This window comes from Pezoporus flaviventris, unplaced genomic scaffold (assembly GCF_033815535.1).
Source record: "Pezoporus flaviventris isolate CSIRO_AGI_PZ_B2104156 unplaced genomic scaffold, CSIRO_AGI_Pfla_v1 ptg000007l, whole genome shotgun sequence".
NCBI classification, from domain to species: domain Eukaryota; kingdom Metazoa; phylum Chordata; class Aves; order Psittaciformes; family Psittacidae; genus Pezoporus; species Pezoporus flaviventris.
The window spans coordinates 35,376,544-35,397,347 of record NW_026892555.1 but is presented as its reverse complement, the minus strand read 5'-3'; the positions used below and the strand labels follow the sequence as shown (position 1 = coordinate 35,397,347).

The 20,804-nt window shown below is 36.9% G+C and overlaps 1 protein-coding gene across 2 annotated transcripts in view; it reads right to left on the bottom strand.

The window, feature by feature from the left end:
• The window catches only part of ARMC1 (armadillo repeat containing 1), a 30,464-nt gene extending 9,660 nt beyond the window's left edge, over positions 1-20,804 (bottom strand). The window contains exons 1-3 of one of the 2 annotated variants that reach the window (XM_061448386.1): positions 20,631-20,804; positions 18,148-18,351; positions 14,758-14,849 (exon numbers count right to left, since the gene is read on the bottom strand). In XM_061448386.1, coding sequence (XP_061304370.1) covers positions 14,758-14,849; positions 18,148-18,339 — 284 coding nt within the window. In that variant the 5' untranslated portion in view covers positions 18,340-18,351; positions 20,631-20,804. The remainder of the gene's footprint in view (positions 1-14,757; positions 14,850-18,147; positions 18,352-20,630) is intronic. The other variant, XM_061448385.1, reaches the window with a different exon arrangement.

Here is a 20,804-nt window from a genome sequence, read left to right as displayed (position 1 = left end):
ACTGACACAGGCCCTCCCCAGCACCTGTATGTCAGCAGTTTCAGATACCACTACTCACAGCTGTCCACCATCAGAGCAGCAGAAGGGAACTCTTGCTCATGTTTCTGCCACTCCCATCTAGCACAGCACTTTATTTACCACTGAAGGTACAGGTACACTATAAAGTCACTATATAATCAGAGACTGTTTGACAAAAATCACTGGAACACTGCAGGGACATGGCAGAGTGCTCACCACTGAAGTTTTCATGATATGACTGGGCAGTCAGTCACTAGTCAGTGTCATCTAGCCTCCCTTTCACAGGAAAGGTTGGATTAGATGATTATTCAAGGTCCCTTTCAATCTGGGCTATACTACGATTCTACGACCAGTGTTCTGCTATCCTGCCAGGGAAACTGTAGTCTCTAGTGATAGCAGAGTAACAGTTGGTAAGGGCTGGTTACCATCTCTTTCAGAGGCTGCAACATACTACATTACTTCAGCAAGATTCAGAAGATGCCTGTCAGAAACCCAAACCTTTAATTTTCACTGTCTTCTTGAATTTCTGTCATCCTAGATTGCTGCCTGTCCTTCCATTATGTTCACCCAAGACTGGCTGTATAAGTAATATGAACACAGAATCCAAGTGACATGTGCTGTATCTGTCAAAAGAAGATACAAGAAATAGTCCCCATTTCTTCACCATTAAAAATAACTTTGTAAACATGGTCCAAGTCCTGCAGAGGTTTTATTAGCAAAACAGGACACTTTTCAAGGTTTGAGCTAAACTTGAAGGACACAAAAATTACTGGCTACAACTCCAAAGGTGTATGTGATGTGTATTTATTTTTAGGTTTTTATGTAAGTAAAGCAAACATGTATTTGATTTTCCTGCCAACTATTTTTCCTACATATTGTTTTCCAAAACAAACAAACAAAACAGGTTGGATGGGGCACCTGGTCTGGTGGAAGGTGTCCCTCTCCATGGTGGAGGGGTGGAACTAGACAATCTCTAAGATCCCTTCCAACCCAAACCATTCTATGATGGTTTACCTAATTCTAATGCACCTAGTAATTATAAAGACTGACATATAAGCAGCTGTGTAATTTTATTTTGATTTCATAAATTTACTGCTCCCATATCTAGACTTACAGTTAACTGCTCAGTCCTAAATTGTTTTATTTTAAGACATCATGAACTAAAGAGAAAGCTAGATGAAAAAGGGGAGGCTTTGTTCTCAAAACTTATTAAGGCATTTATCAATTGGTATTTCAAATGTTTTCACTTTATCTTATGCCATGATCATACTAGCCACAGTCATCGAGGACAAGTTATTATACCTTACAACATCAATTCAGAAGCTTTAAATACAAAGCTTAAAAATCCAGTAGTTTACTGGTTCAGATATGATACTGATTTTAGGAAAATGCTGCTCCAAGTTTTCTCATTCAATCTATAGCATTTTTTCATAATTCTACCTAGCATAATAATTGTGTTCAGTAAATCTAGTATAGAACCAAAAGTAAGGGCACAGAGGAACACCAAAGAAATATTTTAACCTCCAGTCATTTCACAACATAGATGAAAATGTCAATGTACCTAAGCTCACTCAGGAGTTTACATTTGAACTACAAAAAGAAAGAGTAAAAAGAGTACTCGTAATCTAGTGACCAATTTCAGCCTTGTACCAACAGACCTTTTTCCCCAGGGTTGCTCAGGAGTAAGGGATCCAAAGACAGATCATTCTCAACTTCTAGCTTTAGGAGGCATCACTTACACCTCAGGATAGAAGAACTAGAGATCACTCCCTACACAAGACTGAGAAACCTGTATGAGAGGAGGGCAATCAGAGGCAGACTCTTTCTACCACTGAACAGCCCCAAACTCTGACAAGGTCCAAGCAAGGAAAATGATATACAAGAACAGTATATTTACGATACATCTTCTATTCACATGCAATAAACACTTTAACATATCTGTATAGTCTGTACTATACATATTGTGAGTACGCATCGCCCCTTCAAAGAGGGGCTATGGCATACAGTCTTACAACTCATGAAGGAATGCTTCTGAACAGCCAATCAGACAAGGTGGACATGCACTTTATGGCTCACCGTTATACTCTTTTTCACAAGTACTTAGCAAACCAACACACAGAAAAATTAATGTTAAGAGCAGGCCTGTAAAAGCAAAGAAAGCTAGCAGTGGTGAAAGAAATATTAACCCAACCCAAAGCTAAGGAAATAGACCTTAACCTTGCAAAGTCAGTTCAGGTAAAACTTTCTGTATTGCAATCTCAAGAAGTTTACATTCTACTGGAAAAATAGCACCTTAAAGCACAGATCTTCAAATTCAAAATACCACTTTGAGAGACTCAATTTTTAGAATGACCCAAGCAGCATCCTTCCAAAAAGTCTGAGAAAACTTATGATCACACAGAAGTAGACATTTTCACTCAACCCCTCTTAATACATGCAAGTACTGCCCCTGTGAGGCAGAAATAATATTTTTCCCCTAAGAGCCCAAGCAGTTCTATTCTCAATCATCATTTTATTTCCATATTGAACCTCATTTGCTGCAACAAACGTAGTATCCTTCTACGACACAAAAAGCACAAGTAAGAATTTAATGGATTGGCATGAATTCTAAGTACATTGTGGGGGAAATGCTCCTGCATTAGAAACCTTAAAGCATGTACTTTTGATTTAACTATCATTTGATATAATTATGGTTTAAAAATGGCTAACAAATTGATATTCCTATCAACTACGCCTTAAGACCATTGATGTATGCGTTTCCAGGTAACCAATTTCTTTTAGAGCCCATTCTTTCTGTATTTAAAGACAGAAATTGTCTCTAGCAACAACTAAAGGGAGCAGTAAGCTGCAAAGAATTGCTACATTCTGCAAGGGAAGGTTGGAAATCATTAATCCTTGATTCTAGAAGTGAGACACAGTGATTGACATGGTTTTGATGAAAACTTTGAGCATGAATGACAAGCCTAAAGAAAGAGCATGGTATTAGAGAAAAGGCAATCTGTTTCAAGACAGTTATCTGATCTGGCTGTTTTACTGGCTGTTCTGCTCCAGTGCCAGGGCAAGATTCTTTCTCATCTCCAAGAATGCTGCTCTTTCTTGTGAGATTTTAGTGCATCCCATGATACAGTGGGCTCACAAGCTGCTCTCCTGACTCATTCCAGGCAACAGGCAAGTAATCTGAAAACAACCTGGAAAAGAGCACTTCAATGCACTTTTTCTCACAGTCCCATTACAGTGCTATTAACATGCTACCCATTACAGTACACCTCAGCTCCCTCTAGCCACAAAACACCCAGTAAGGACCAAATAACGTTACACAGCAGCTGACAAAAACAGTTACCACCTGCTTTCTTAAAAGTAAGAAGCCAAAATCCTCAAGAATATAGACAGCAGGATCCTTATTCTAGCCAACAACAACAGATCACGCGTAACAGTGGGTTAACAATAGGAAAGCTAATTCATAAGCACAGAACAGGAAAACCAATAGAACCTGTAGGACTGGGCAAGCTTGAAGTGACACAATGATCTGTAGCACTATGAATTTCCAAATCCAAGGACCAAGCAGCTGGACTGTGATGAACCTATGTACTGTGTGAGTGCAGGTGCATTATGTGACTGCACTCTAATGGCATCAACCATGTGCTAGCTACATGTCACCTTTATTTACTCCAAGGCTATTGCACCATGGAAACAAGGCAATGTCAGACAGACTTCCCTGGAATGCTTTCCAGACCCGTAAGATTCCTCCCACTTGGCAAGCATTCCAGACTCTACTCACACTATGACAATTTGACCTAGGAAACACTAAAGTAAAAGTTCGGGACAAAATGAGGAAACGATGTACTGAAGTTGATTTTGTACTAAACAAAAGATACCTCACTGAAATTAGGAGCGAGAATTGGATTTCCCAGCACCACTTCCAGCTCAATTTAAGTCATATGCCTAATGACCCTGAAAATTCAGATAAATCACATGTAAATGCTGGGATGTTTTGAAGACTGCTGAAAAACTTCAATACAAATTTAAATCTGAGGAAAATCACAGTATAATCCCATTGACTGATGTAAGATAGGTGCCTGTGACATTTAGCAAACTAATTACCCGTGCTTAGAACATTTCCCTGATTCATTCTATTGTCCTCTGATCACAAGAAGAGAACAAACTTTCACGAATGGGATTAACAGATTCAAACATATGCCATATGTTTAACTTAGCTATTAATCCAATTTTAACTCTTGCTATTTATATGCTAAATGGAAGATCAACTTTTGATCTTCCACAGCTTGGTACCTACCATATGGACATATTCTCCATCTAAAAAAAAATAAAAATCCAGGCCTGTTACTCAACTAAACTCAAAAGGCTTCAGAGTAGCATTTGCTAGACAAGAGTCTGTGTAACAGACACACAAACTCCATGTTGAATTTCACAGTAGCTAGTTCCAACATCTTGCCTGCTAATGAACAGTAATCATTTCATGGATTTATATGGCAGAAATCATGTTTATTATATAGCTTCAACAAACTGCACTGGGGTTAAAAACAAAATAAATCTTAAGGGTAACAACTGTCCCTGGTCCTTTTATGGTGGAAGTTATCGAATAATAGCATTAAAAAGCCAATCCTTCCTGCTAACCCTGCTGTAGTGATCAGGTAGCACTACTGGTAGTTCTGGAATGATGCTCACATTTTGGAAACAGCTTGGAAGGATGCCAAATACCACTTCTTGTATTATTAGCATGCTAACAGCATCAAGTATATCATATTATAATACATGATGATGGTATATAATTACCTAGAAAACATTTCTGTCTTAACCTCACGGTTTATTTTAATTCTGAGAAGTAAGCTTCAACTGATCATTTCCCTGAAAACTACTGGAGAAAGTAAAAAGAAAGGCTTACAAACCTACAGATGAAGGCTTTCCTAAACAAAACCCATGTGAATAGTAAGAATTAAACTACAGCAACCTGTACCAGAGGAAAAAAATGCATAGGCATATCTGTGTGTAAACTTTCTATTTGACTGATTTGCTAATTTATTAATTTATTATTATTAAATTATTATTAATTTATTCAGCAGAGATTTGAAGTAAGTAATGTTGAAAGCAACTATTATTTAAACATCTTGTTTTCATACTCTTGTACTACTTATACATTGCCAATGGATTTTTTTTTTTTGTTTAAAGCAAGCCAGTATGAGCAGCTTCACTGCTAGCCAAAGGGACAGCAGTCATGCAGAATACAGGTTGAAGCATGTACCAAGGTTTAGGAAAAAATTCCGTGTGAACTCTATTATGCACTGTGCAATTACAGAATGCACTAATAATTTTAACTTGTTCCAAGTTAGCGCACAGGATTTCCTAGCTGCCAAATTCAATGGAAATCTTGCAGAAAATTATATTGCAGCATATACTGCAAACCAACAAAGTATAAAAACACATTCCTGAACATAAATACATCTAATTCAGAATAACATATCTACTTTGCATTAGTTGTTCCAGAGTAAAATTCACTTTCTTCTGAAATAACAGCTCCATTCAGAAACTGCTAATGCAGACTCTTTTCATCACTAATATTTTTTGAGGCATTTCCCTCTGTAGCACTTACTGCCTGTAATATCCACGTGAAACTATGCAACTTCTAATTACCAGCACTTTCCTCTGTTTCTTGATTGAGCAGCATGCAGGAAAGAAATTAAAAAAAATAAAAGAAAAAAGTGTTTGGGGGGTAATCCAGACAGTTATGGATTAACAGACAAAAAATCTGCAACTTTTTTGGGACGCTTAGCATGAAAGTCATACTAGGGACAAAAATCACCTGTGGACAAGCTCATTGTAACCCAAAAGCAGACATTTGATACTGACAAGGAAAGATGAGAAACCTTACAAGTGCTACGTATCTATCAACTCCTTTTTCACAGATAAATGTAGGCTCCAGCCCACAACACTGTCAATCTGCACCTGCGGTAAGTATTAAATACTTTGCAACACAACTTGCTACTTGCATTTCAAAGCATCATAAGCCTCCTTTGCTCTTTATTTTAGTAAGCCATTAGCAAAAGACAGCATCTCAAAATGCTATCTTGGCACTTCTTGTAAATTCAACAGTAACCAGTGAAGGTCACTGTGTTCTCAAAATGTTTTCCACACCAGCTGATGACAAGTTTTATTGAGTAGTAAAGGCACCCTGTGTTGCTATTACCATTCCTGACTCTTCTGCCAATCCACTTAAATCTCTTCCCTTCAACCTCAGTACTGAACCTTGCCACTAAAAGAGAAGACAGTTGCCTTTTGGCATACCATGTCAAGGGGGTCTTGAGGCACTGACTTTAGATTGATTTTTTTTTTTTCCCCCACCATACACTCAGTAATAAGCTAAATGCCAATTCAGCTTCTATTTTTTTAACATATCAGAACATCGTGCCATGCTCTGTGAACCATTTCATTTTTTATAACCAATGTTTCTCAAGTGTTCCGTATTTGTTTTAATACAAGTCTGCAGGAAAACAGGAATAAAACCACTGCTTTCTAAAATACTTAACCTCCTGCTCCAGCTATTTTCTAAACAAAGAAGAAATTGACTAGGACACTGACCAAAGGCTTTGATATACATATATTTTTAGAAAAGTTATTTTATACTTCACACACCTTTTTTTCAGTGTTTTAATGTTCTCTTTTACCCCCCCCCCCATTCTGCAATACTTGTCACAATTTGCCTATAACTTCTAGTTTCTTGCCTCCAACTACTAGTTTATTTTCTAACTTACTCATTTCTTCACATTTAAATACAAAGCACTCAAAGCAATTATGATCATGGCCCTCTCTCTGCCAAAAAACACCACCAAAATAATGCCTGTTTACGCAGTAGGAGGTACTGAAAAGTGTTTTCCAGGTTTAGGAACCTACAATTTGATAACGTACCTTATCAGATATTGTACATAAATCACCTCTGTAGAAATTAGGTACTTCAACGGTTAAGTAGCAAGTTACATGTCCTGTATTAAGCGTTATCACATTCTTAATGCAGTCATTGTAAACCAGCTGAAGGCCATGATTCTGAAGAACTTACAGGCAGTCTCTAAATCTGACATTACATAAATGACCAACTAAAAACACTGCATTAATGATTACTTTGATACCTCATTATTTATCAATTAATTGGAATTCACTAAATATCAAGAAAATAAAATATTTGTATCAAAAAAAGAGGATGAAGGTGTTGAAATGCAAGCACTATAGTGTCAGAGACATACCAAAAAAGCTGCGCAGTAACTGCAAGCACTGCATGGAAACCAGTTACAGAAGCTGCTGGTTCGCTGCTTCACTGAGTGTGTACATATATTGAATTAGTATACTAAGAGTTAGGCTACTGAATTAGTATTGTGTTGAACTGGTTTTATTAAAAAGTCTATGTATATATATAGTACATGAATTGAGACAGACATCAAATGAAAAGCTACACAACCGGCAGTCGTGATACAGATGCCAGGTATCTAGTGGGATATTATAAGGTAAATGTAGCAGCTTTGAAAGCAAGACATGAAACCAAAATGGATTCTGACTGCAGTCAGAAACATTATAATAAGAATTATAGACACGTGACAGAATAAAAACAGTAATACAAACACACAAAAGCCAAATCTAGAGCTTGACAACCACCTAAAGTTTTAAGTATAGAAACACTACTGATTGTATAGAGCTCACTAAACAAAGAAGTTGTGTGCAGGAAGAAACAATGACTTTGTAATACCTCTGACTACAGAGAGGTCCTGAGATTAAAAAAAAAAAAAAAATAAATCAAAACTGAACATCAGAAGTACACTGAGAGAACATCTGAGCACATCCCGTAGGGCACAGCTCACTCCCTTCCATTTGGTCACGCTTTCATATTTTTTCAGTAACCAGTTCTACACACAAAGACAAAAACACCCCAATCAGCTCATCCTAAATCACACTTTTCATAATAAACCTTTAGAACAGTTATTTATATGACTGCTACTTTCTATGAATCCCTGAAAAATATCAATTCACAGTAATACTCAACATGTAAATTACTAGCTATATTTGAATTGTTGGCAGTCAAGTCTTGGACTATTCCTACAAACAATGTCCATCTTTCCAAGCCTTTAAACCTTATTTTCTTATCTCACAAACCCCATAAAATTCTCCTAGAAAGCCCATTATAATATGACTAAAATCCAGGTTAACACCAGTACTGTAAAACTAGGATTTTACACCATTTCATAACCTGCCCATGGCATGGGGGCTGGAACTAGATTATCTTATGGTCTTTTCCAACCCTAACCATTCTATGCTTCTATTAACGCTTTTTGTGGTTTACTTCTTGTTACTTTTTGTTCCTTTGCCTGCATCAGTGTTGAGATGACTTCAGATATCCTCCATAATGCCAAATATATTACAGAAATAAAACAAAAGGTCTTGAAATATTTTTAAAACAATTGCTGAACTGTGATAAATTCTGAACTCTTTATTAGTTTATCATGACCCACAAGCAAAAAGAGCACGAACTTTTACGGAGTACATGCCTTACTGACCTATGTAGCCTACAGCACTGCCCCCATTCTCTCCCCGACCCCTTAACTCCTTGATATAGATAATCTCCTCCAAATCCCAGGAAGCTGTTTGACAGAGAAAAGGAGCATTCAGCTGTATATTTAATACTGTATATTTAAAGAGGACATACTGATGTTTCCTACATTTCCTAATATTTTATTGGGGTTTGTTTGGTGGGTTTTTTTTGGAAGAGGATGCTTTTTCAAAAATAACCAAACTATTTCTGAAACTTGTAAGATTACCAAAATATACAATAAACACATTCCCTAAAGAAACTAGAGGTGGGGGAGGAGGATATTCAGCCACTTTGCTTAACAATGCTGAATAAAACAGCCCGCAGATGTCCTCCTGCTGTGAGCATCTATTATTAACAAGCACATTGCTAGAGCACTGAATTGACTGGAGCCCCACAGCCCAAACAGATGCACCAGCAAGCAGTGTAATTTTCTAGAAGCACTTTGCTTCTAATAGACAAAATGTAACAAAGTGAGTAAAACACAGAGGCTTGGGAAAATAACAGGAAAGGGAAGGCCAGGAAAGTTAACATGGAATAGAGGGAAGTGTGTATTACTCTTTGTTTCAGGTGATACACAGCAATTTGTAAGTAATTCCTAAAACCAAAGTTTTTGGAAGCTCCTGCTCACAGGAATATCTAAGACATAGGATAACCATGTTTTTCTCCAAAAACACAGCTGCTCAGTACAGAATCACAAGTATGGTAGATTCCAAAAATAACCCTGCAACAGAATCCCATTACCCAATCTCAACTATTTCTCAATTCTGATGTGTAAAAAAGCCCCACATACCATGGATTACAAAAATAACATTAATAAATGATTCAGGTATAGAAAATCTCCACAGTCTGAAAAAAGCTATTTCTTTCTCCTTTGCAGATCAGAATTTAAGTATTCCAATCAATGGCATAAATGTATAAATGCAGTAAATGCAAAAAGGCTACAAAATTTTAGCTATAATTTCTCATGAAGTATTACCTTGAAGCCAGTTCTGAAATGGCAACATCCCTTTCATCATCAGATATCCCTTTAAATATGTAGTTCACTTTCTTACTAATTAATAAATGGCCTTTGCACTGTCTTTCTCCAACCAATCCTCTTTTCTCACAAAAAAAAAGAGGGAAACAAAAAAAAAAGGGGGGGGGGGGGAAGTAGCATGTCACACAATAAAAATTAGATAACTCTTGTGATGCTGCATCCCTAACGTTAATTTCAGCTAACACTTCCTGAAATATTGGGCTTTATTTTTCAGTTTTTTGGTCCAACATAATAAATTTAAACTTTGCTGGTTTCAACAAATAATTAATTTTTCAAAAAGTACAGGTAATTAAGGCTACCAAAAATTAAAATTGAGTAAGAAGTCAGCAATTACAGACTGCATGTATTTTACTAGATCTGCAAGGGACTCTAATTAAACACATATTAATTGCCCTAATCTTCTTAGGCAAGTAATAAATTGGAAGAGCTGATTAATGCACTGGATTTAGTTCAGCTTGTTAAATCTGACACCCTGGCAAAGGAAGACTATCTTGAAAAGCTCTTTTAGCTAAGTAATTGGAATTTTACTCTCAGTAATTTGCTGTTCCATAATAAGAGCTATTCAGTGTATTGACTCTTCATCAGTTTTTTTAAATATGTTAGTTATATTTAAACAATACCAACATGCTACTTACAGAGATTATGAAAAATTATGAACTTTGACCTTTACTGTCCATCAAAAGTCACTTTCACTCTGAACACAAATTAGTGTCTTTCCTTGTAGGCTATAAATCCTAATTAATTTTAATTCTAGAAGCTGCTAATAACATTTTATAAAGTCCATACGGATACAGTAAGTCCTCTATAGAATTCATAAAGCCAGCAACTAAACCAGTTTTCAGTATTAAATAACAGTTGATGACTGATGGAATAGAATGAAACATCATTCTCCAATGAGCCTCAATTTCTCCTCTTCTTTTTACCTATTGGCTCATACATTTCTATTCATACATTTCCAAGTACTCAGTCACCTGGCAAGGGAGTGAAACATTTTTGTGACTATAACAAAGCAGTATGAGCCATAAAAAGCAAAACAAAATATTAAAAGAAAAGTTTGGAAACCTGCCGGTAAGGACTTTAAAGGTCTGATTTCTCTCCAACATTGTTACTACTCTTAGCTGATAACATGAAGATGGACCAAGCTTCACTTAAAAATAAGCAGAACTGGATGAAAAGAAAAATGTCCCGTTACAAAAAAAAACAGTAAATATAGAGAAGGGCAATAGAATTTTTTACATTTGAAAAATGTTTTGAAGTATTCCATGAAACTTGAACAGCTCCTCACATGTCCTAGAAAATGTGGAATTTTATAAAGCTTTTCCTACGATGTGTCTCAGAAAGTCATATACATGTTCCAAATCAAGTTCAGCCTGAAAAGAAATCCTAAATATGTAAAAATCTCACTGCCTTCAGATTTTTATTCTGCACTCCTCAGAGCTGACATTTCATATTTCTGTTCTAGAGCCTATAGGCTTCAGTCTCTACATCTAAAATCTGTTACTCTTCTGTCAGCAAAACCTAGTGCTCATACATCTTGAGAATCACTCTCACAATGAACCTCAAACTTATCCTTTGTTCCTTATGTGAAATGTAGTATCAACTAAGGAGTTAGCTGAACATTCCTTTTATGCAGCAAAATGATTTTCACAAGTGAGCTATAATGCTTATTATAAGCAAATACAAAAAAGCTGACCAGATAATTCTATGGGACTGGTAAGTTATGAAATTAAACATGCAGGTACCTCAAATAATTACAATTAAACCTGAAGGTCTCTCAAATATTTCCTACCCATTTTCCATGGTGCAGTACAAAATATAATTTACTGCTTATCATTAGATAAACCAGTGGCAATTTAAACTCTCAACCTCAGTAGTCTTATGAAGGAAACAGTACCTTACCTTCAGGATAATGAGTTTAAACAAGTGCTATATTCTTCTTCCACTATTTCTGTATTAGTTTCAACAAAAGCGTTTTGGCTTGTGCCTGAGGCTCCCATGTACTATTACAAGAAGTCATAAGTAGCAAACCAAGTCCAACTATTTTCCAGCTAATGGCACTGACCATTTGAAGATCTGTTAAGACTGGTTATCTGTAGGCAGGTTATGGCAAGAAATTCCATACCTGAACTTGAGGTCGCTAGTACAGAAACCTCCAAGGCTTATTAAAAAAAAAAAAAAAAAAAAGACACTCAAATGACAAAAAAAGCCCTAAATTTCAGAATTTACATAATTGAAAGCAAAAAAGAACTGGAATTCTAAAACTCTTGACTTCCTAAGCACAGTGTCAGTTCAGCACTGCTGAACATCAACTTTAGTCTGAAATATGACAAATATTGTTTGCAACTTGCCTCTCTGCACACAAGCTCCATTTCATTGCCTGAAAAGACATAAGACAGCTTTATCAGTGGCAGAATACAGTTTGTCACGATTCAGTACAGAACAGGGAAAGCCACTGAATATTATTCAGTAAAGTGAGAAGTCAAAGAGAGTGAACAGTGACAGCTACAAAATCCTTGATGAAAGGAAAAGATTCAGACCACAGGATGTGCTTAAGCTGTCAAGAGCAAAAAGCCAGTAACTACAACTTCTGATCCAGAACGTGGTGGGTTCTGCCTCGCTTCAAAGAACCACAGAGTAACTGGAAAAGCACAATACTGACAGATGTTCGTATCTCTTCATATGGTTTGTTCACAATTTTATAAACATATTACAAAAAAAAGCTAAACCCCAAATTAAATTGTGGAAATAATAAAAAGATTTTAGACTAGATAGAGCGATGAGCTAGATCCACAAATTCTGGGAAGCAGACAATGACATCTACTACCAAAGCATTTATTACTTCTTTTATTAATGTTTCCTTTCAGTGCAATGGACTACAACATCTTCTGGTAAACCGAAATCCCATTAAAAGCTAGTATCTGCATTTTGTGACGTAGATCTCAAGAAGGTAAAGGACCTTGTTTTCTCCTCTACAGACCTTCTAACAAAAAAACACAGCCCCAAAACATTGGTTTATTGTGACAAAAATAATTCTACATTTATCTTCTCAGGACTTTTCTACCATCTTTCTCCATATTTCTGCAGGCAACACAAAACTTAGCTTCAGTATTTCCTGTCAATGTGAAAGCCTAAAATCCTGACAAGCACATGACAAAGTCTTGTGTTTGAAGATGCTATGTATTTAAATTTTCATGATATCACACTTTCCAAATGTTACAAGCATACAAATTAAATGTTCTTACTGTTGCCAACGAGCCTTCTAGAAAAAAAAAGAACACCTACAAGATTTCCAGTTTTTACTGACTTATCCCTCCTTTTCTGCATGTTTCTGAACTTCACACTTTCAGTCCTTGAAATTGAAACACAGGGAAAAAAAAATGTTGTCGAAGAGATTTCTATAAAATTCCTTAAACAAAAGTTTTAATTATGACTGTTTCCTAAGTAATATTTGTAAGCTGCAGAGACTGATAATGAACTAGCATTCCCCTTTCAGCAATTTAAGGATGTCTCTGTGCTCTAAACAGACATGTAATCTATACTAGAAAAAAGTTCTTTCAAAATATATGCTTCTGTTGCTACTTAAATATTTCAGTGTTTATTGTTATTATAAAAGTAGCAAAGACTTATGTGCATTTTACCTTAACTATGCTTGTCTTTTAGAAAAGGAGAACACTGTAAGACTTAATTCCATTTTCTCCCCATACATCCTATTAAAAACACCTACCATTTAAAAAAGTTTTATTATTGCATTATTCAAAAAAAGAACTATTCTCTTCTGAATTCTAGTCATTTAGTTTGTTGCCCCACTTAAGGCATGTTTTAAATCCTTATGTTTTGGGTACCTGGTGAATAAAAAGATTATATTCAGGCACAATGCTGAATTTCATGCCAATGCATAATATTGTTAGTTTCAGCAGAATTAATGAAGTACTCAAAGGTAAACAGCTTTAATCTCCTTTAGGTCATATACTACACAGGACTTGTGGACAGATTAGAAGTTCCCCTCCAATTCTTCAGGTTCACACCGTTAGATAAGCAATGCTAGAGAGACAGAATAACAAAAGATACACCACCAAAACCAGAGGGACTATGGAATGAAGGAACTAGCAAACTCTAGACCAGTTTTTTTTCTAAAAGAAACTTGTAACTTATACCACAAGTGATACATTAGAGATTCAGCTAACGCATAAGAGATTCAAAAGCTTTCCACTTGAATCTTTAACACCCAATTTTACTTGTGTTACATCTTTTCTAAATAATACTTAACATTTACCTCAGTGCAGCAATATGACTTTTCTTCTCCCTCATGAAACAGTTCCTCATATCTTGAAAAGTCCAGTTAACTAAAATGCTATCAAGCTCTGTATAAAATAGCATCTCTTAGTAACTTGATGGCAAATTAATTCTTGCTATGACAGGCTAATCTTTGAAGGTATGTTGGGGTTTTTTTGTTAATAATGATTCATCTTAGTGTATCATATTAATTTCTACTGGTAAGTGCACATGTGCATCTTCTCCAGAGTGTATGTACCCACACATGTTCCAGTATCCAAGACTCAACAGTTAACAATCTTAACAAAATCCAACAGTTGCAAATTTTGAGACATAACCGAGTTGACCCAATCTACCAAGAAATTAGTAAACCACCAAAAACCTCACTGACTTCCACTCCACCTGCAAGATGCTTCCTCAATACAGAAGTGCAAATACATACCTTCAAAAGTACACTGAAACAAATACATTGCGCATACAATTTCCCTTCTAAGAGGATAAATGTGGCAGATGCCAGCCTATTTCATTAATGCACTAGTGCAAGGCACCCATATACAATGATGAGAAGGATTAAAAGAGAACCTAAAGGGAAGAGACAAAATTAGTTTTCTGTAACAAGGGCAAGAAATCTGTTCGGCAAATTACTTTCAAATGAATATTTTTTGTAGATCATGGTCTAATTACTTCGCTATACTGAAAAATAAAAACCATCAATTGCTTGCAGCACATAAAGAATGCAGTATTAAAAGTTTGCTATACAAATTAATAGTCAAAGTTTCACTTTGCATCAGAATGTTACATTCACACTGTCTTTGGATCCAATAACCCACCATAAACTTACTTTTGTATTACATTCTGTAAGCTGAGCATCATACCCAATTCACTTTTCATCTTTTCTCTGTTGGCACGGCACTCTGCCAAATAGCGAAGGGCCTAAAAGAAAGAACCACAGCAAATCAGCAAGATGTCCAGTACATTATCATTCATTTTTATTAGCGCACATCTGCAAAACAGTCACAATGTGAGCTCTAGTAACAAAATAAAAGTAGTATCACCTACTGTGAACATTAAAAAAAGGGAGCTTTCTTATAAATACACAGAAAGCATAGAATATCTAATCTATGAGAAAAGGTTGAGAGACTGGGTTTATTTGTACTGGCTAAGAGAGTCTAAGGGACTAACAGGTGTCTACAACTACTTAAAAAGCCTTTACAGAGATAATTAAGCCAAACTTTCCGCTACAGCAGCAGACAACGTAACAATGGGGAGCAGCTACAAACTGCAGCTTGGAAAATTTAAATCAGATACTACAAGAAGATTTTTCACTCTGAAGGTTGTTCTACACTGAAACAGATGACCTAGTGGCACCGCAGAATCAAGGAGACAAAGCTACAACTGACCTGATTGTCGGTGACAGTCCCAATTCAAGCAGGAAGCTGAAGTGAATGACTTCCAGAAGTCCCTTCCACCAAACACTTATGTGATCTGAGATCTAAAGTAATTTTTATACATTATGCTTCTAGCATAATTTCCATCCATTCTGTGGGCTTCCCCAGTACTAGAAAATCTATCACCAAGTTTCTACTGTCTACAGAAAGAGGTTTACCACATTTATAGGCTTCTGAAGACTAATTGCAATATTCATAACTCCACACAGGAATAAGAATACAAGCAGCAGGAAGCTGCTTAGGTTATTGTTACCTAAACTGGGAATTTATACTAATTTGTTGCACAAGTTTTGTTTCTTTGGCTTTCAAGGCAAACTCTTTGCACAGCTTCACATTGTTGACCCCAGTCAGCAACTGTGTATTTGCATGAGTCTCCTAACATTAATACTCTCCTAGTCAAAATGTCAGTCCTCCTTTTCATGAGCCATCTCTCTATTGTTAGTGCTGACAGACAAAGCTTTCTTAGAAGGAACAGCCAAAGATGTACTGTGCACTGTTCTTTAGTCAGTATTTTATTGATGTAGGTATAAGAACTGCACTTGTAAAATCCTGCAATACACAAATACAATGGTTTATAAAATGATTTTTATAATGTTTTATAAAATGCTTTGTTTAGCAAGGTTTAGAAGTGCACCAATTCTTTAAATACAGTCATATAACAGCTATGCTGCTCAACAGCTGCTTTTAAAATAACATGATCCTTAATTCTTTCATAGACAGAGAACTAATTACCTTGTTTTTTTTTCAAGTATCTTCAGCACATGCTATGTAAAATTCAAGACCATTTTATTGCATTTTGAGAAAGCCTGGCTGCTGCCTGGTAGGACAGAAACTCTAAATGAGATTTTTACTGTTTCCTGACATGGATTAGTATCAATAACCACAGTTTATAGATGTTGTATATATATGCATTTGTTTTCTTACTTTTCAACTGCATGATAGCTCTTAACCACTAACTTTCATGTCAAGCAATGTATCCCTAATGGTGGAAAAAGTCTCATTTTTGTTATTCTCTGTTCAAGCAATTTAGTAGGGGTGTAATGTTGTCAGACAAAGAAAAAAACACATTCTCTTAACAGCTAAATATTTGAGTCAAAATTTAGGCAGTCTCTTTTCCATCTGTTAGAAACTCTTTACACACAATTGTAACTTCCACTAAAATAAGACCAAAGACAAAGTTATCAGAACAACTTGAGTAACCTGACTTTTTTGCACTAGGATGTCCGATTTTCCCCACCCCCAAAAGACTGTACAACATATCAAATAAGTCAAATAAGGAACTATCATGATTCAAACAGATATTGGAATTGTGTAATAACACAATAAGAAACTTAAAGTCAGTGCTGTACATCATTTTATTAGGTACAAACTGAATGGAAAATCATTACATTTAATGATTCCCATTCAAATAGAAGCACCTTTTTGATCAATGGGATGACTACAAAAACAAAACCAAAACAAACAGACCTTTCAGAATGGAAAAATACAGAAAACGGAGACTAAAAAGTAATCAGCAAAAATACTAAATGCTACAGAACCTAAGAGGTTGGAGAACTAATCAGCACAAGGAGTTGGAGTAGCAGAAAAAAAAAACCAACATGTTTTCACAGTAAACTAATGCACTTTTGACCATACAGCCAGGGTTCTGGGATTTAGCATGGTCTCCTCTAAATCCTAATTCTTAATCCACTCTAACTGCAGGTTACCACTAAACAACACAGCTGTCTCCCCATGCAACAAGGTGTCCCTACAACACAACTTGAGTAATATCTGCGGCTCTGGAGCCACACTGCAAACTGCATTAGCCCTCAGCAATCTAACAAAGTTAGTTCTTTTCATGTACAGCTTATTTTGTAACATGATCACAGACTAATTACTGAATCTCATGCAGGCAGTGAAAATGCAGCCCAAAGGAGCAAAGAAAAGGAGAGTGAGACATTCAAACAAGATACTTTTTTAAGACCACAACCTAAGGAAACCACACTGGGAAGAAAAACAATGCAACATATTAACAAGAACTGTAAACTCAACTCAAAGCTCTTCCAGTGAAGAACATTACAGTCTGGTAAATGCTATGGCAAGGCTAACCTAAAAGCAGTTAGTAGGACACACATCTCCTGGATTATAGGTCTTCATTTCGTGAGCCCAGAAGGGTATCACAGACACTAAATCAATCCAAGAAGTCCACTAATATCTACTATAAAAGCAAAACAAATGAAAAATACAGAATTATGACACAGACAAGTCTTAATTGTATAAATAACGCATACGGATACATAAAGCCAGAGAGGTAATGGAATCCCCATCCTTCAAGGTATTCAAGATCAAGGTGAACATGACCCTGAGCCATGGTCCGAGTACCCTCGAGTACCGGATTGGACTACATCACCTCTGGAGGTCATTTCAAACCTAAATTATTCTGTGATTTGTATCTTTTTACAATATGAATGTCAAATCACTGTGTGTATTTCTAAAGCTCCACAGCTTCATCTTAAGAAGGAGAATTAAGGGTGCTTACCTCCCTCCACACAAAAAAAATAAAATAGCTGTATTAAGGAAAAAAATTCTAAGTAAATTAATCTCTTCCAAAAAATTCCATAAATTCCCCTGGAATAATGTGTCACTGCTGAACAATTTTTTAAATGGCTTTTAAAATACACACATAAAGGACATCAATATAACACAAAATATTTTATTTTTTACCTTATTACTTGTTTAAAAACATACTAATAAAATTAAAAAAACATCCTACACACATACAAACTTATCCCCAGAATACTTACCAGCAAAGCTGAATGAACAACTGGCGGGTTGGGATGGTCCAGAAACAGAATAAGACCTGGCAGGCATCCTTGATCTTGAACAATAGCCCGTCTGTTCAATGGGTCAGCTGCTAGATCTCGGAGCTGGTTAACTACAGAGAGTGCATCAGGCTCCTCACTCATAGTAGAATTCATTTTTCCTGCACCATGCATACAAAATACCTGCTGGGGAGGGGGGGAGCAGGGAAATCAATTACTAATATCACAACATTTATCATTAATTCAAACAAATAAAACAAAAGCCCAAAGGCACTGATTTGTTATAAGCATAAAAGTATAAAAAAAACCCCAAGGACTAGAATTCATGGAACAGGGATGGGATTGATAAGAACGTGGATCAAAGTGGAAATCTAAACCTCCTATGCAGAGAACAGCCAGGTATGGTTAATAATATTCTGATTTGTTTCCAGTGTATCATTTCAGATCAGCCAGCTTTTACAGCAGTATATTCGTGTGGATTCTTTTCCACTACTTACAAATATTTCCAGGAAATGCATATTTTTCACACAAGTCACCCTAAAAGTCTATAAACACTCTTCTGTATAAGAATAAAGTCATAATACAGATTTTCAGAGTTGCTATTTTCTCTAGCAATAATCAAATATCAATATCAAATATCAAATCAAATATCAATATAAAATCAAAATATCAAAAAAGAAAATATTACTATTTTCTTTAGCAATAATCAAATTTTACACAAAAATAAACCAGAAAAAATAGCAAAAGATGAACACTGTGTCAAGAACAGTAAGCTTTAACTTGGATCTATATATTAAATGCCACATTCATACAAAAGCCAAAAGGGTTTCAGAGACTGGGTTCAGGGTGGTCTGTCTTTTCATTAGTACCCTCTCAATAACAAGAAAGCACGCACATCATGCCTTGCTCCAGCCAAAGTCCAAGTCACCAGATCAGTTTCAAAGGAGACACCTGTTAGCTTGAGAGTATCAGGTTCCAGAGTTGTTTAATAAGGAATAACTACTCAAGAGGTAACAAAAGTATAAGTTTAGTCAGAGAAAATGTTACATCGTGGTGCAAAAACCTAGATTCCTGCAAAAGAATGACTATGTACCTCTGAAACTACTACATGCTAACTGTGATCCTGGTTTTGCCAGTACCAACTCACGGCATTAACTTTTCCTAAGGCACAAAAGTGTGAGTAAATACATATTGTTAATTTGTGCTCTCCCATATTTCCCCTGCATAAAAATAAAATTAACTAAATATGTAAGTGGTTACATTCTTTTAGTATCATTTCCCAAACAAATACTATTGTACAATGTTTTCTGACTGAAGGTAGGCCTTCAAGCAACACAAACTAATCACACTCGTCCAAAAGAATGAACCACAAATATGCACCTTGGTTATGATAATTTCTGACATTTTCACATAGAAAAAAATGTTGTCAATCTCCTTCCTTCAAGAAAGGGAGTGCTAATGTGGAGTACATACCAACCATTAGTCTTCAGGCCATTTTTCTTGACTATCACAAGTTCAAAAGAGATCAACTGTGAGATACAGCAGCTCCACCAATAATTTGTATTTCCAAAGCAGACAACTCTCAATTAAAATGAAAACCAAAACTCCATTAAATACTATTAATTACTTTTCATAGTTAGCAAAGGAACTTATACAAAACTTTAAAATCAAGGCAGTTGTGGAACTGATGCTAACCAAAGCGTCTGACTTCTAGCTGTGCGTCCTCAGCACCAGATCATTCCTTCAACTCTCTTCACTCTGGCCGTCTTCTGCCTTTTTCCTTCTAAACTCCTGAAAAAGCATCAAGTGAAATTTTAACCCCCTCTTATCTCATTAGGCCACATTCATGTCCTCCCCAAACCCTTTTCCCTCTCTCCTCAGCCACAACTGAGAAGGAAAATGCCCTTTCCCTTCTCCATCACCTGCAACAACTAATCTTAGGAAAAAACAGGACTCCCGTATTTTTCCTGAAAAGCCAAACAATCAAAAAAAAACCACTCAAATTACACTCTTTTAAAAGTTTTAAGAAGTTACCTAGAATTTGGTGTCGAAAAGAGAAGTTAGCCAGGTACTGGCTCTTTTCTGCTCTTTCCTTGCAGCTTTGAGATCAAAGATTAATAAAGCACTGCAGACCTCTCTGTGGGATCCCCTCTCCGCCCCGCGTCCTCCCGGGGGAGACCCGGAAGAGGAGCCGCCACAGCCCCGCACCTCCACTGTCATGCTGAGCCTTCTCTAAGCGGTGGAGCTGACAGACCGGCTGCGACAAGGCCCCGGGGCTCAGCTCCCACGTCTCTCGGCCGGCGAAGGCCCAGCTGGCTAAGGAGAGCTCCAGGACGCGGTTAGGGAGAGCAGGAAGGATCTCCGCCGGTCTCGCCGCCCCCCTCTCAGGACCATCCCGCCCATCTTCTCCAGCGCCCCACGCTCTCGAACGCCAGCGCGGCCCGTTCCCCTCCCCGACCCCGTACCGTTGCAGAAGAGGTCCCCAGCCGAGCAGCTCAGCCCCGTGGCCTCATCGCCCACGGGGCGACACGGCCTGCAAGGGGGGTGGGAGGCAGCAGAACCCGCCGCTCACACACCTCCACCGGGGCCCGCTCTGACCCCAGCACCACTCACCACCCTGCAACCCGATTGGTACCGAC